We start from the raw sequence: 16382 nt of genomic DNA on the forward strand, positions 1-16382 counted from the left end.
TTGATTTTGAGATCGCAGTTTGGTACCGCGCAAACAAGTAACGTTGTTCTCGCCTCTTTACCAAGTAATTTCAGTATTTCGCAAAATATGCGACATTTAGCCTGCATTTGGATGACCAGCTTTTAAAATAATTAATAGCCCATGTTTTTTTTTTCGTTTCAGGCTATTCGTTTGTAATCTGAGGACGATCCAGTGCCAACGTAAGTAAATTAGTGTTTCCGTGTTAACGAACATGATATGGTGTCAGTTCTGTGATCGTGCCTTTGAATCGTTGTCGACATTTTGCCAGCACATGAAAATCCATAGTCATGTTCATAATACTGTTTTCAAATGTGGTATTCCCGATTGCCCCAGAACATTTAAAAAGTTCACTGCTTTTAAGGCTCACATATTTAGGGATCACAAAGAGAGGCCCTCAAAGAAACCTGTGGAGCAGTTGATAGATGCTTTAGTCTGTGACATTGGTGAATGTCGAGAAAAGTGCAGTGACTTGAAAAACTTTGTTTTACACTTAAAATCTCATATCAAAGAAGGCATCAGAGTGCCATGTCCATTTAAATGTAACAAAAACTTTTCTGTAGCATCTTCATTGACCTCACATTTATCTAGGAATCACCGAAACTCTTCAGCAGAAAGGTTGCGTCATAATATACTGCAGTCAAATGTTTCAGTACAGAGGCCGCATGATGAGGTATCCAATGTGGCTGAACACTCAAATCCACAGTCTGAATTCTTTGATTGTGGTGATGGCGAAGAGCAGTTGGATATTGCGCTATTGCCAGATAATGCAGATGAATCTCTTTTTTTGAAGAACATGGCTCTGTTTTATCTCAAGTTACAGGCAAAGCATATTCTCCCATCATCTGTGATCCAGTCTGTAATTGATGGGCTGCAGGACATTCACGATATTAGCCAGTCTCATTTGCTACACAAGCTAAGTGAAAAAATGACTGTGCTTGGTATTTCTGAAATTGATATAAAGACCGTTGTTGATGTCTTGCAAACTGATGATCTTTTTCGGAGGTCTAATATTAATACACTTAGCACTGATAAGAGGAGAAAGTCTTTTTATAAAGACAATTTTAAGTTTGTGGATCCTGTCCCAATCTGTCTTGGTCAAAATGAATCCGGCAAGGAAAGCTTTGCTCAATATATTCCTATTAAGCAAAGCTTAGAAGCACTGTTCTGCTGTAAATCAGTGATAGAACAACATAAGAATTCACAAACTGAAGTCAGAGCAAAAGATATCCTCTCTGATGTATGGGATGGCAAAAATATTGTTGAAAATGTGCTGTTTAAAGCCGATACAGACTCATTGGCTTTAATTTTGTATGAAGATGCTTTTGAAGTTGCCAATCCACTTGGGTCTGGTAAGAAAAAACACAAAATTCTTGCCGTTTACATGACACTTGCAAACCTGTTGCCTCACTGTAGGTCAGGCATTGACCATATGCAGCTAGTTCTGCTATGTAGGGAACAAGATTTTAGATTTTTTGGACAAGATTTGGTCTTTGCCACTCTGGTGAAAGACCTTAAAGACCTTGAGGAAAATGGTGTTGAATTAGCTGATGGAAAGAAGCACAAAGGTACATTGTGTGCTATAGCTGGAGATAACCTTGGATCGCATTACATTGGTGGCTTTGTTGAAAATTTCAGTAAAAGTAAAAACTTTTGCAGATTTTGTGAAATTGACCGCCAGACATTTCACTCAGCTCCCCTAACAAAGGCAGCAACAAGAACTGTGGAGTCGTATGAGCAAAATCTTAAGGATTTGGATGCTGGTCAAACTGAAACTGCAGTTGGTGTCAAAAGTAATTCTCCCTTTAATGACCTGAAATATTTTCACGTTTGCCAGCCAGGATTACCTCCCTGTCTTGGACATGACCTATTTGAAGGCATTGTGTCGTTTGACCTTGCTTTGTATATTGATCATCTTGTAAATCAGGAGAAACTGTTCACATACACTGAACTAAATCGTCGCATTGACCAGTTTAAGTATCTTGGAAATGATGCACGTGATAAACCAGTTGAGGTGGCTCCTGGTACTGGAAAATTAAGTGGACATGCAGTTCAGAATTGGTGCCTGCTCCGGCTTTTACCTCTTTTTGTTGGGGAAAAGATTGTCAGTCCAACTGAAAATGATGTATGGCAGTTGGTTCTTCAACTCAGACAGATAGCAGAGCTCATCTGTGCTCCTTCTATTAATTTTGGTCAGATTGCTTATTTATCAGTTCTAATAGAGGAGTATATTGAGACTCGAAAGGTGGCTTTTCCAAATCATCCACTTAAGCCAAAGCACCACTACCTGTGTCATTATCCTGAGCTTACTGTTCGTTTTGGTCCACTTATTCGCCTTTGGACGCTACGCTTTGAAAGTAAGCACTCATACTTTAAACAGTGTGCGAGAAAATTGCACAATTTCAAGAACCTGAGTGCTACATTGGCAGAAAGACATCAACTTCTGCAGGCCTACCTAAATGCAGGAAGCCCTTTCCCTGAAAATGTTGTGGCAGAGAAGGGAATGGAGTTTCATGTTACTGACTACAATGATGACATTCGAGGATCTGTTGCCTGTCATAATTTTCAGCCAGGGAATACAGTGGCATGCAACGAAGTGACTGTAAAGGGAACACTTTACAAAAAACATGCATGTTGTTTTGCAAAAGAATGATGAGGGAATTGTATTTGGGAGCATTCAGTTAATTCTTGTACATGATAGTTGCAATGTGTATTTTGTCACAAAGAAATGTCAGTCTGTTTGTCTTATAGACCAGGGAGTTCATTACTTGACATCACAAGATCTAGGCTGCTTGTGCATAAATCAAGACAGCCTACTGGATTACTATCCTCTGCCCAAATACCCCTTGTGTGGATTGTCAGTAATTGTTCTCCATCATTCCTTCCCAATTCTAGAATAATGTCTGGAATAAAAGAATCCCTGAAGGATGCTGTGTTGTTGGTGTTACCAAGCCTTTCGCCAGATGTAACCAACCAGCTGGTTGAGAAGCTTATGGACCAAGGTGTTGAGGACTTGGATGACTTAACTTATGTCAAAGAAGAAGACATTTCGGAATTTTTACGCCCAATCCAGTGCAGAAAACTATTGAGTGCCTGGAAACATCAAGGTAAACATAAGGTTGATTTAAATTAAACTAAAATAGATTGTGATAATTGAAAGGGTTAGTTATCCAAAAAATGAAAACTGTTAATAATTACTCACCCTCATGTTGTTCCACACAAGAAAGACATTCTATCATCTTCAGAACACAAATGAAGATATTTTTGATGAAATCTGAGAATTTCTGTCACTCCATAGACATTATAGTAATCCATGTGACACCAGGGTTTAACCTCAATTTTATGAAGCAACACAAGTGCATGAAAACACACACACACACAAAAAAAAAACACAATTTACCTCTTTATTTACATTATGAATCTCCAAGGCATGTTCACTAGATCACCACGATGCATGAGTGTTGTTGACATGAGAGCAGATGTTGTTGTGTGAACGCACATTGGAGAGTATTATTTTGTAATTAAAGTTCATTATGTTTATTGTGCACTCACATCACATCATAAAAATGAGGTTAAACCACTGGAGTCACATGAATTAATTTACTATAAGTACTAGTTGTGTATACTGTCCAAAGAGGAACAGAAATCTCTTGGATTTCATTTAAAAGATCTTCATTTGTGTACCAAAGTTCAATAAAAGCCTTGCTGGTTTGGAATGACGTGTGTACGAGTAATTAATGACAAAATGTTAATTTTTGGGTAAACTAACCCTTAAATTAGTTACAATGCATTTCAGTACTGTTTATGGTGTAATTCGTGAGGCAATAATTTATTATAATCCACAGAACATCAAAACTGCACAGTTGTACTGCAGCCTGCCGAAATCATCCCTTTGGTTCCCCCCGAAACAAAGACAACAGACTCCTCAAAGCCAACATCAAGCAGTGTAGCGTCAACAGCATCACATTCATGGCTGGAAAATTTCAAAGTGCCCTGGGACTTAATGCCACCAGGAATTAAGAGCGCTGTCGAGAATGGCCAGAGACCTTCTCCTTCTGACCGACGACAAATGATAAGAATCCTTGCGGATGAAATTAGAAAACTTGAAAAAGCCCCCACAAGATCACAGTGTCTTACTGTGACTCGACAAATAGTAAGCCAGTATCCAAAGTCTTTTGCTGACATGATGTGTGACAAGGTGGTTGGAGGTGGATACGAATCTCTCCTTTCGCAGCTAAAGGTACGCATAGAGCATCTAAATAGAACAAGTACTCTTAGTCATTGTAGGAACAATAGAAGTGACACTGTTACTTCTAGAAAACGCAGCTTCACTGATTCATATGGCTGCACAAGATGGCAGCCCGCTCTTCCCCCTGGGGAGAGTTGTGACAGTCTTGAAGTGAAACGTCAGAAGATGGAGGAGATACACCTTCATGAAGGAATGTCTGGTGCAGAGAGGGGGGACGTTTGCAAACTAATGGAGGAGACCTATTGGCTCCAACGTCAAATGATAAATGGAACCCCATCCCCTACAATTGAAGAATTAAAAACCAAATGGCCATATCTCTTCACACAGAGGCATATATATGGACATTTTGAACAGCTCACAGACAAAAAAGTGCTCAGACTTTTAGAATTGTCTGTTCAGGAATGTGGACAAATCATAATTGAGTTTTTCAAGCGTAAACCAACCAATGATGACGTTCGGAGCATACTCTCCAGAGGTGAGAATGATGTGGGTGCCATGGTCCTACAGCTACTCCTTGCACACTTCAAAGAGAAGTTGGATGATGTTATCCTTCAAGCAGACGTAAGTAGAGATTATTCAACTAATCTCATTCATCTGTAATATGTTTTATGTTTTGGTTCTGTTAATCATAGTTGTGCTGTCCTTTTTAAAAATTGTTTCAGGAATTTGCAACTGCATCTGATGTCCAGCAATCTCTACACTTGCCAGAGAGTCCACGCCTTATATTTCTTGGTATGTAAACATTAAAGTGTTAGTTTCACCCTAAAATGAAAAGTAAAACATCATTTAAGCCGGGTTCACACTGAGCGATTTATAATAGTCCTTCACGATGGTTACTTGTCAGACTGTACGAACATGATCCTCATGTCACACTGTGGGATCTCAGCTGTCATTAATGTCAGACTGTATGACAGTCAAGACGCGTTAAAAACGGACGTGCGCATGAAAACTTGTCCGGAGTTTTACATCATCAAAACATACACATTTGATGACAGTGAGCTGCGTTACACACGGGACTGAAATTGTGACTAACAACGACATCTCTATCATTAGTTTTGATCACGGCTTGTCTTGAAAAATGAAGACAATTTGACGTTCGTCGCAGGAGAAGTCACACTGGAGGATTGTACGCCAAATCTTCTGACAGTGCCAGAATTTCGTCGGAGGTAAAATTTGATCGCAACGGTCATTAATCGGCTGTCGGTGAACATGTCAAACTAGCGATCAAAGACAACAGATTTTAGGCTAGGATTATAGGAATCTTTTAGGATTTGCAAAAGTTGTCTCAGACGACCAAATCGTGGCCAAAATCGCACATTGTGAACCAGCCTTTACTCACCCCACTGCAATTTTTTTTTTCTTAATCAGTTTTGTTGTCTTGTTTCTAGTCCAGATATCTAAAAATACAGGAAGAAACATTTCATGGACAAGTAAACATTGTCTCATTTCTGGGGGGGGGGGGGGGGGGAAGAATAAAAATTAAGCAAGGTTATGCTTAAAACAAGCAAAATAAGATGCCAGTGCTGTAAGCAAAATATTAATTTTTCAGAAAATATTTTTTAATTGTCTTATAAATTCTTCTTGATGTAAAAATTATAGATATTTTGGTTGGAAATAAGACAAAAATACTAAGTAAGAAAAACATTTTTGAGTTTTTTTTTTATTTTCTGACCATTTAAGAAGAATACAAAAAAATGTCATGCTTGCACTCAACCATACAATATCAGTAAATAGTGACCAGCATCATAATTTAAAAAAAGATGCAAAAGTATCACAGAATGATTCCTTAAGTGTTCTGTGAGTATACAATAGGGTTTGATGAAAAATAAACCATCATTTTATGTATCTTTTAAACGAAAATACAGACATTGACTGGTTTTCTGTGCTTGCAAGCATGTTTATGAGACTAATAGTGCCGAAGTTGTGAGATAGTGAAATTCACTAAACATAATATAAATACAATCCATGTACATTACATATTATTTATGAGAATAATATATTTATTGTGTTTGTTGTTTTCACATTTACATCTGTCGAGTACAGAAGACCAATGGATTCTAATGAAATATTACACCCTATTGTATACCCCCAGAACTTTTGGAATATATAGCATGTTTCACATACTATCCCGTCTGAATTTAATTTAGCATATTTTTTAAAAACCTTGATGCTGGTTCCTATTCACTGCCTTTATATGAATGAGCGCAAGCTGGACATTTTTCTTTTGTAGTCCAAAAAAGAAAGAACAGTATACTGCATTAGAACAACACCAGATGAGTACATGATTATGTAATATTAAATTTTTAGATGAACTAACTATGAGTAACCCACTTTCAGAGGGAACAGTATAGAAGTACTTTTACTATACTGTCCTCTAGAGTGTTTTCTTGGAAAACTTTTACTTCTACATTCCAAAGCATAATTTCATACTTTTTACTGCATTACATTTCAGAAACAAAAGTTGTTGTTTTTTACCTTTTAATACTTGAGTACAAACAAGAAAGCACTACATTTTTAATGTACTGAAGTTAAACTTTGAATTACTTTTACTTGAGTAAAAGTAAGCAAGTACTATATTTCTAATGTATTTAAGTATTAAATACTTTTTAATATGAAATGTAGTGAAAAGTGCAGTATTATGCTTTGGAATGTTAAGTAAATGTTTTAAAAAAGAAAAATTAAAGTACAGATATTTTTAAATTTACTTGAGTAAAGTAAAAATGCTTCTCTACTGTCTGCCTCTGCCTACTTTAAGAGTGTTCATCTCTGTCTCTCAGCTCAATGCAAGTATCAATTTGTTTGTAAAAAGCAGTTTTCCTTTCTAAACCAATTTTAGCTCATCTTAGCAGAACTCTGTCCCTTACTGTCACAAACATGCTGGAGCACATTCTTATGCTGTAAAAACCTGTCCTGATGTGCAGCAAACACAGTTTAGTAAATACATTCATGAAATGCCATAGACTTCCTAATCCTAAATTTTGGTGCTTTACTATCAGACAGTCTATTGGTCTGAAATTTAACTTTCTAAATTTTTGCAGCACATGACTGCAATCCTGTGCAGGCAGAGAGTGGTGATGGTACGAGAAAAATAAAATAGGTTTTAATTGGGAAGTCCAGCTGTAACTAACTCTAACACCACTTAGTACTTTCATTTCACCATGGAGACTATTTCTTTAATTAGGAAATTGCTCATTGCTATAAATGAAATGATAGTATTACAGTTTTACTGTATTGATGAACCCTAACCAAAAATACCACTAAAATAGAATGAAATGGTGAATGCCGTTTCAGCGTTCATTTAACATAGAACCACTGTGGAAGCCACAATAGTTAATTTTATTTATTTATTTATTATTATTTTTATTTTTATTTACAGGTCAATCTCTAAGCAACCAGCGCTGGATGCTAAGTTTAGAAGGTCAAGTTGTGTGTGAAGGAGCACAGCCCAGCTTCATCACTGGCCTGGCAGCGCTGTTTGCCTCTTTCTATAACTTCAACTTGCAGTACCAGGAAGAGGCAGCATGCACCCTTGAGTTTGTTCAGAGGTTAGTCATTAGATTTTTTGGCATTCTTATATTTTAGACTGAATTGTGTCACTAACCTTGTTTCAGTAGTATTTGTTAAGGACTTCATTTTTTTTGTTCACAAATGTTTAGTACAGCTGACTACAGGTATGAACAATATGGCCTCTTAAATGGATAGTTCACCCAAAAATGAAAATTCTGTCATCAATTACTCACCCTCTGGTTTTTCCAAATCGGTATAAATTTCTTTGTTCTGTTGGAAAGAAAGGGAGATATTTTGAAAAAAAGTATGCTACCAGGCCGCTTTGGGCCACCACTTCTTTCTTTAGTTTTTTTTTCCTACTATGGAAGTCAATGGTGGCCCAAAGCAGCTTGGCTGCATACTTTTTTCAAAATATCTCCCTTTCTTTCCAACAGAACAAAGAAATTTATACCGATTTGGAAAAACCAGAGGGTGAGTAATTGATGACAGAATTTTCATTTTTGGGTGAACTAACCCTTTAAATTATAGATATTATAATTATAGATCAATCTCATGATGTTTATATTTTGTAGCGATTGTTCGCAATTTGTAGTTTTGTAAGTTCTTTTGTGTAACGTACACCTTTCTCTCCTGCTAAGCAGCTAACTAGGGTTGTGTCACTGGCAGTAGTGTGATATATATATATATTTTAGGGGTGCAACGGTTCAGATTACTCACGGTTCGGTTTGTATCGCGGTTTTAGGGTCACGGTTTAGGTACGGTTCGGTATGTGCTATGTTCAGGTAAAACATTACTACTGTCAGGTAAAATAAATAAATAAATAATTAAATAGCACAAATAAATACAGTAAAGCAAAGATACAAATAAATAAAGCTTTTTTTTGTATCCAGTTTTTTATGTATCCATTTTTCAGGTACAGAATTTGAATAGCTAATAAAATGTAAAACAACATTGTTCACTGTATAAATGAAATAAAGATCAATCATTATTAATTATTACGTTACTATACAGTCATAAGCAATGAGTGATTTCCTTGTCTTTTGTTGTTTGATTAACATTAAAAACACATTCAGACAGCAGGAACGAAAGGGCTGCTGTCTCTTCAAGACATAATACACGGATCAGTACACTGATACTGGACACATGCGTTCTTTCTCAAGTGTATAAGTTCACTTAAGACATAACCAAATATGCTTGCTAGGATACTCACCAAGACCGGCATGTTGACGTAATTTTGTGTGAATTTGTCCGTTCAAACACAAGACTTGAAAGAGACCTCAATATTTGCACGCTGTACACATGCTTCAGATGAATGCACAAATCTTATCACAGCGTGCGTGTGTAAGTTCTCTTTCATGCCTTGCACTCGAATGTTTAAATTGGCAAGTTTAGTTTAAACGCAGATAGCAACGTGTGCTGTTCAGGTTTCATCTACGCTTGTATGCTATCAACACCTGGGTAATGACGGCGTAAATGACTGCTCATATAAAGCATGCGGCACTCACACTTAAAGTTTAGGGGAAGCCAAAATGCGTATCCATCGACAGAAACAAACATACATTAGCCTCTGTCTGTTTTATTTATTTTCTACAAACCATATTATAGATGCGTATGTGTCGTCAGATATGAGAAGAACCGTGGTAAGCGTGTGTACAACTTGCAAATATTGAGGTCTCTTTCAATTCTTGTCTTTGAACAGACAAATTCACACAAAATTATGTCAACATGCCGGTCTTGGTGAGTATCCTAACAAGCATATTTGGTTATGTCTTAAGTGAACTTATACACTTGAGAAAGAACGCATGTGTCCAGTATCAGTGTACTGATCCGTGTATTATGTCTTGAAGAGACAGCAGCCCTTTCGTTCCTGCTGTCTGAATGTGTTTTTAATGTTAATCAAACAACAAAAGACAAGGAAATCACTCATTGCTTATGACTGTATAATAACGTAATAATTAATAATGATTGATCTTTATTTAATTTGCACAGTGAACAATGTTGTTTTACATTTACTTTATTCAAATACTTTATTCTATATTTATTACTTTACAGCTACTTTATTCAATTACTGTACCTTAAAACTGGATACATGAAAAACCTGAAAAGCTTTGTATCTTTGCTTTACTGAATTTATTTGTGCTGTTTGATTATTTGTTCTTTTCTCTTTATTTATATTTGAACCGTACCAAAACCGTGAGCCTAAAACCGTGATACAAACTGAACCATGAGTAATCTGAACCGTTGCACCCCTAATAAAAAAAAAAAAAAAATGTGTATATATATGTATAAAAAACCAAACCCCTTTGAATTGATATGGTAAATATGCTATCTTATCTGTCAATGCATTGTATACAGTGTCTTGTGAATTGATAGCTGTCATTCAGTTATTCCTATGGCCGTGTGCCCATATCAATCCAAACAATCAGAGCAGTGTAAGCTCATGGAAAAGAGGAGTTTAGAGAGACTGATTCGATGAACTGATTCTAAATTAATCGTTTTGAGTCAGAAATGAACTGAGGTGAAATAAAAGTGTTTTTTGACCTTGCATGCATGTAAACCTGATGTATGAGGCTCCCAAAACAATATTAGGAACATTTAAAAAGGCAAAATTCATCACATATTTGGATAATGGGGGGCGCCGTTTTGTTTAGGTGCACAGTTCTGTCAATGACATCAAATGGTTGAAATCACTGAGCTACTGATGCTATTTTTACCACAAGTCAACTCAAAATATAATATACAATGCCACATTGTGCTGCTTTTGGTTGTAATTTAGTCTGTGGACAAAAAAATGCAATGAAAATTCTATACTGCTTTACTAGCAATAAGAGGAGAAAAAATGGGAAGTTGTGAAGAATGTGCACAAATAAAATGGCACCACCCATTATCCAAATATATCATGGATTTTTAAATAACAAATCTTTCATGGGTTTTGTACTACATATTTCAGTAAGAGACATCAATTATATTAAGTCATACATATATTAAGACTTAATACCAGGGGTTCCCTCTAAGATATGTCATACATATCTAAGATTTGTCATACAAATATCATATTAACATCATGTAGTCATGTATGCAATAAAAAAGGTTTGATCTGGATTCTAGCAATATGAGCTCTACATAACTGCATTTCCACTGATACTTTGATGGAACCTGATTCAGGACCTGATGAGGGGATGATAGTTAATTAGCTGGGTGATATGTAGGCAAAAAAGTTGTAGAATAAAACTTTCAAACTGACAGCCTCACTCCAAAGTTAATTAGCCACAAGAAGATTAAATGTAATGTTTATTATGTTTGCAAATTGCACAGACACATTGAGTTAATGTAGAGTAATCAATGCAGAAAAAATATCAGTTACTGATCACATCCAACATTGCATTTTTTTCATGTTCAATTTTATCCAAACTAGTCATTGAAACAGATATCTGGTTTCTATTTACACATCATCTGTGCTGTCTTTCTCTCTGTCAATATACACACATTCCATAATATTTAATTGTTGTTTTTTTCTTCTCTGCCTTTTAGACGTTTTGTTGACATCAATCCTGAACGTGGATCAAAAACAAAGAAAGGAAGAATAACTTCAAAGAAGACTGGCCAAGTTGTGCAAAAAAAGAATACCACTGTAAACCCACAGGTTTCCTCACTTCTGCGAAAACTTGCAGACTTTGAATGGGATTTTGTTTAGATGCCATTTTTCAGAGTCTTTCTGGGTAACTCTGAAGAACCTTTCCATTTGTTGAAAGTAAGTACATTCAAAGTAAATATATGGTAATATATGGTTAGCATGTTATATTATATATATATATATATATATATATATATATATATATATATATATATATATATATATATATATATATATAATATAACATGCTAAATATATACAATACATATAATTATAGCATTGTTAATGTTCTGATGTTTGTTAATTGTTAATTGCATTTATAAAAATACAACTGACATTTCAGCCAACATGTTTATATGAAAGGCAAGTTTGTACATTTATTTTGTCCCCTGATTTTCTGGGTCACTTTAAATTGCTGAAAAACCTTTTTATTTGTTAAAAGTAAACAAGATTACTGCATTGTTAAATAAGTGCCAAGTGTTGACTGCCAAGTGTTAAACTTGCATTTTACATGTTTAAAAAATGCAGCTGGCATTTTAGCCAATATGTTCACATAAGGCAATTTTCTAGTCTTTGCTTTTATCCAAAATAAATGTTTTAAAACCCAGAGAATGTTGGTTTTCATTTCCTATTGTGACTTTTGTTATGAAATTTTAAAGTACAATATTTCTAATTATGTAATAAAAGCAATATTACCTGTAAAAATACAATTTATAACAGTAGGATACTGTATTTGCTGATTACAGTAAAGTACTGTAAATGTTTACAGCAGTAATCCTGTAAAAATACAACTTATAACAGTAGGATACTGTATTTGCTAATTACAGTAAACTACTGTAAATGCTTTTTACAGCAGTAATCCTGTAAAAATACAATTTATAACAGTATGATACTGTATTTTGTAATTACAGTAAAGTACTGTAAATGCTGTTTACAGTAGTAGTACTGTAAAAATACAGTAAGTGGCTGGCAACCCAGCTGCCAGTATTTTACTGTAAATTTACAGCGAAAAGTTTTACAGTGTATGCTGAGGATCACAGTATGAGGATCAGATGAACTCACGTTGAGCTCACGCTTTACACACATGCTGAGGATCACAGTATGAGGATCAGATGAACTCACGTTGAGCTCACGCTTTACACACATGCTGAGGATCACAGTATGAGGATCAGATGAACTCACAATGAGCTCACGTTTTACACACATGCTGAGGATCACAGTATGAGGATCAGATGAACTCACAATGAGCTCACATTTACACACATGCTGAGGATCACAGTATGAGGATCAGATGAACTCACGTTGAGCTCACGCTTTACACACATGCTGAGGATCACAGTATGAGGATCAGATGAACTCACGTTGAGCTCACGCTTTACACATATGTTGAGGATCACAGTATGAGAATTGTGTGATGTCACTGTGATCATCGCATGATCTCACGTGTTGACTGGGATAGCATCTATGCAAATTTTAGTATCTCTGTTTATCCCGAGGTTACCGTAGTCAGTTGCATCTGGTCTGTATGTAGATCAGATTGACCTGCAGCTAGATGTGACCACAATGCAGCCCTGGATGTCAGCAGAGATCCTATCAACTAGACAAGGTGTGAAGGCCTTGTGGACATGACAGCTATCAGCACAGATCCTCACCAAAGTCCACAAGAACCAGACAAGTCCTCCACACAGACATGACCAGCTTCATCTCCATACTAGCGTGATGAATCCAGTCTTCAAGCAAAAGGAACTGATTGAAATATCTGAATCTACAATATGATTTCTGACTTGTGATGCAGCCCCCTGACTGAGCCTGGTTTCTCCCAAGGATTTTCTCTGTTCTGTCACATGATGGGTTCCTTGCCACAGTGACAGTCTTCTCTGGATTGCTTAGTTGGGGACACATAATATTCAATAATATTATTGTTTAGAATACTGCTTTTTATGCAGAACTGCTTTATAGATTAAATAAACTAATTTAATATTTCATGATATTTACAACAGCTAATTTGTTGTTGTAAGCAGTCATGAACCAGATGCCTTCATCCAAAGCAACAAAGAAACAGCAGAACACAGAAAAAGTAGAAGTAGAAAAATCTGAGCATGGTGTGTGATTTTGTTGAGATCTCTTCAGACAATTTACAAGAGACACATGTGAGAGTTACGCTGCAAATGAAGAAAACACATGCAAATAGAAAAAAACACCAGCAAATAAAGAAAACATCTTCATCAGTTTGACATCACATGCGCTGCAAAAATCCACAACACATGCAAATAGAGAAACGCACTGCAAAAGTCCACAACACATGCAACTAAAGAAATGTGCGGCAAATAGCACATACCAGGCCTGATCTGAATGATGATGATGATTTGGCTACTTTTAGAAATAAATTAATATTTTAATTTGACCTGCAATAAATATGTAAAAATGTAATAAGATTAGCATAAATGACAACAAACAAAGTCTGACACAGAGAAAGGGACCGATATGTAGGGAAATATGTAGATTTCATGTGCTCATAACTTTATGAAAAATGCACAGATCATAGAAAGATTCACAGATTATTATTTAAAGCAGATTCTTACGAAATGAATCCAAAATCAACACGTTATTCACAAGATATTACACAGGAAATTATTTAACATACTTGGCTAAAAACGTGTCTCATCTTTCCGGGATGCAGTGTGTATCCAATGATCCCGGACCCATCCATGTTCGTTTTCCAACGTGGAATAACACAAAAGGGGTTTCATCTCAAAGCTTAGAAACGGCTTTTTAATGCATCTAACCATTTTGAAAAACTCCTAGCGAGTGCTGAGAAGTGCCTTTTAAACCTGAGTTTACCGACCGCTGCGAAACAATGAATAACACTTTAATCAACTGTACTTTATGCCACACAATTTGAACCAGATGCAGCTCACATGTAGGAGAGCATCACTAAAAAATATTTTTTCTCTGATATTATTGCTTTCCTGAGTTATTCCATGTCAAAAAAAAAAAAAAAAAAAAAAAAAAAAAATAATATATATATATATATATATATATATATATATATATATATATATATATATATATATATATATATACTTTTTTTGTATTTTATTAGCAGTTTTTCAGCATGAAAATGTCCAAATGTAATGTAATCTATATTTTCTAAAAAATTTAAAAGTGTTCTATCAAATGATACCTACCTTTTGACTCTCCTTGCTACAGTTTTGGAGTTATGAGTCTTTACTTTTTTGTATGTCGCTCAGGCCTCTTAAATAGAATTGCATTACTAAAAAGAGACTACAGTACAATTTTCATTGACTAAAATTAGACTAAATGTCATCAGTTTTCGTCGACTAAAACTACACTAAAATGTCATCAGTTTTCATCGACTAAAACTAGACGAAAATAGTCATGGATAATTCTGACTAAAATAAGACTAAAATGCTCAGACTTTTAGTTGACTGAAACTTGACTACACTGAAAAGAGTATGAACGTGACTAAAACTAATAAAAACTAAAATGACCGCTTGACACAAAGACTAGACTAAAACTAAAATTAAAACAGGCCGTCAAAAACAACACTAGGGTTTCTCTCTCTAGGACCTCTAGATAGACTTCAGCATCCCTGCAACCCTATAATGACGCCAGGGTCCTTCATGTGCCAGTAAAATCAGTGGCAATCCAGCAGCAATTTTGATCTGTTTTCCAGAAAGTGAAATATGCTTTATCAGTTTTTTAATATGTACAACTCCTAGTACTAGTACAGTCTTCTATCACATATAGAAGATATGTCATATAAATATATATCATATAATTCATCACGGTCACTATGGTCACAAAATTCCTGCATAATTAACCATCCCTTCAATAAAATCTGTAAAGTTACATTTATCATCTGTTGGTTACACCATGTGTGAATTCGCTGGTCAGAATTCACCAAACTTGAACATTCATACACAACACAATTTGAAACTTCTTTACATGGGTTTGCATTTCTGATTTTTTATTATGGACGAAAAGCAAGTGAACTGAGTTATGCAGTTGTTATTGATACTTTCCCCAGCTCTGGTCAGGTTGTAAGAAAAACAATCAATAATGAAAAGTGGACAGTAACTTTATAAGCAAAATATTTCCTGCTGGGAAAGAAGCAGTCTAAACTTTTTTTGAATTAGTAAATTTGAATGATTATACTTATTAGATTGCAAATTACTCCAACTGAACAAAAAGTCTACAATTTGAATCTGGTGTCGTGTCATCCAGCTGAAAGTCCCCGCGCGCCCCCTGGTGGAATAGTAAACTTTATGTCTGTGAACTGTTTTGACTGTGAACAACATTTCCCGCCCAATATTACAGTAAATTCCTTAGAATATAATCATATTTGTTTGATTCACCCCTTTCCTCGTGTACAACTAAAAACGATACCTTTAAAATAATACTGGTGATACATTGTTTTTAAAACGGTTCAGTAGTGTTTAACCATAGTACACCATTCTCATCCGGCTTGACCCGTGACTGTAATATCGCGTTATTTCGTTGTTGTATGTCTTTTTGAGCACACAACTCTAAAGTCTCGCGGCACTTAGTTCATTGACTGAATGCCACGTCGGTTTGAGTGTGAGTAGCTGCATCTCATGGTCTTTACTCCACCGACAGTGAGAAATAAGCGATATCGGAGTTTTCCATATTATAATATTACTAGACGCGTGCAAGACTAGTAGACTGCCGGTTGTGATACAGTGCACGGTACTGGCGCGTGCTTGGGGCGTTTTCATCAGTAGCAGGTATTTACACGATGATCATTGCACTTTGTGAGACTGATCGTGTGTTTACTGTGCTGATCATTTGGTCTGCTCACTATATAGTTAGCTTTTTTAGTTATTTGTTGATACTGCAGATAAGTGTTAATCTCTTAAATTCACAGGCTCACAGTGATGAGGCCTCTAATGTTTGAATGGAGCCGATGCATCATCAACAGATGCTTTTTGT

General features: G+C 35.7%; 2 protein-coding genes across 4 annotated transcripts in view; both read left to right on the forward strand.

Moving 5' to 3' along the window:
• Positions 1-2917: 2917 nt before the first annotated feature.
• On the forward strand, positions 2918-8700 carry LOC137002122 (uncharacterized). Its single transcript, XM_067361633.1, has 5 exons — positions 2918-3125; positions 3864-4828; positions 4930-4999; positions 7644-7812; positions 8688-8700. Exons 1-5 carry the CDS (start codon positions 2918-2920, stop codon positions 8698-8700), a joined length of 1425 nt encoding a protein of 474 aa, XP_067217734.1.
• A 7256-nt stretch (positions 8701-15956) lies between these two features.
• slc39a7 (solute carrier family 39 member 7) overlaps positions 15957-16382 on the forward strand; it is a 79581-nt gene continuing 79155 nt past the window's right edge. For 2 of the 3 annotated variants that reach the window (XM_067411604.1, XM_067411607.1), the window contains exon 1: positions 15957-16010. In XM_067411604.1, coding sequence (XP_067267705.1) covers positions 15992-16010 — 19 coding nt within the window. In that variant the 5' untranslated portion in view covers positions 15957-15991. Of the gene's footprint in view, positions 16178-16382 lie in introns of all 3 variants that reach the window. The other variant, XM_067411605.1, reaches the window with a different exon arrangement.

This window comes from Chanodichthys erythropterus, chromosome 15, assembly GCF_024489055.1.
Source record: "Chanodichthys erythropterus isolate Z2021 chromosome 15, ASM2448905v1, whole genome shotgun sequence".
NCBI classification, from domain to species: domain Eukaryota; kingdom Metazoa; phylum Chordata; class Actinopteri; order Cypriniformes; family Xenocyprididae; genus Chanodichthys; species Chanodichthys erythropterus.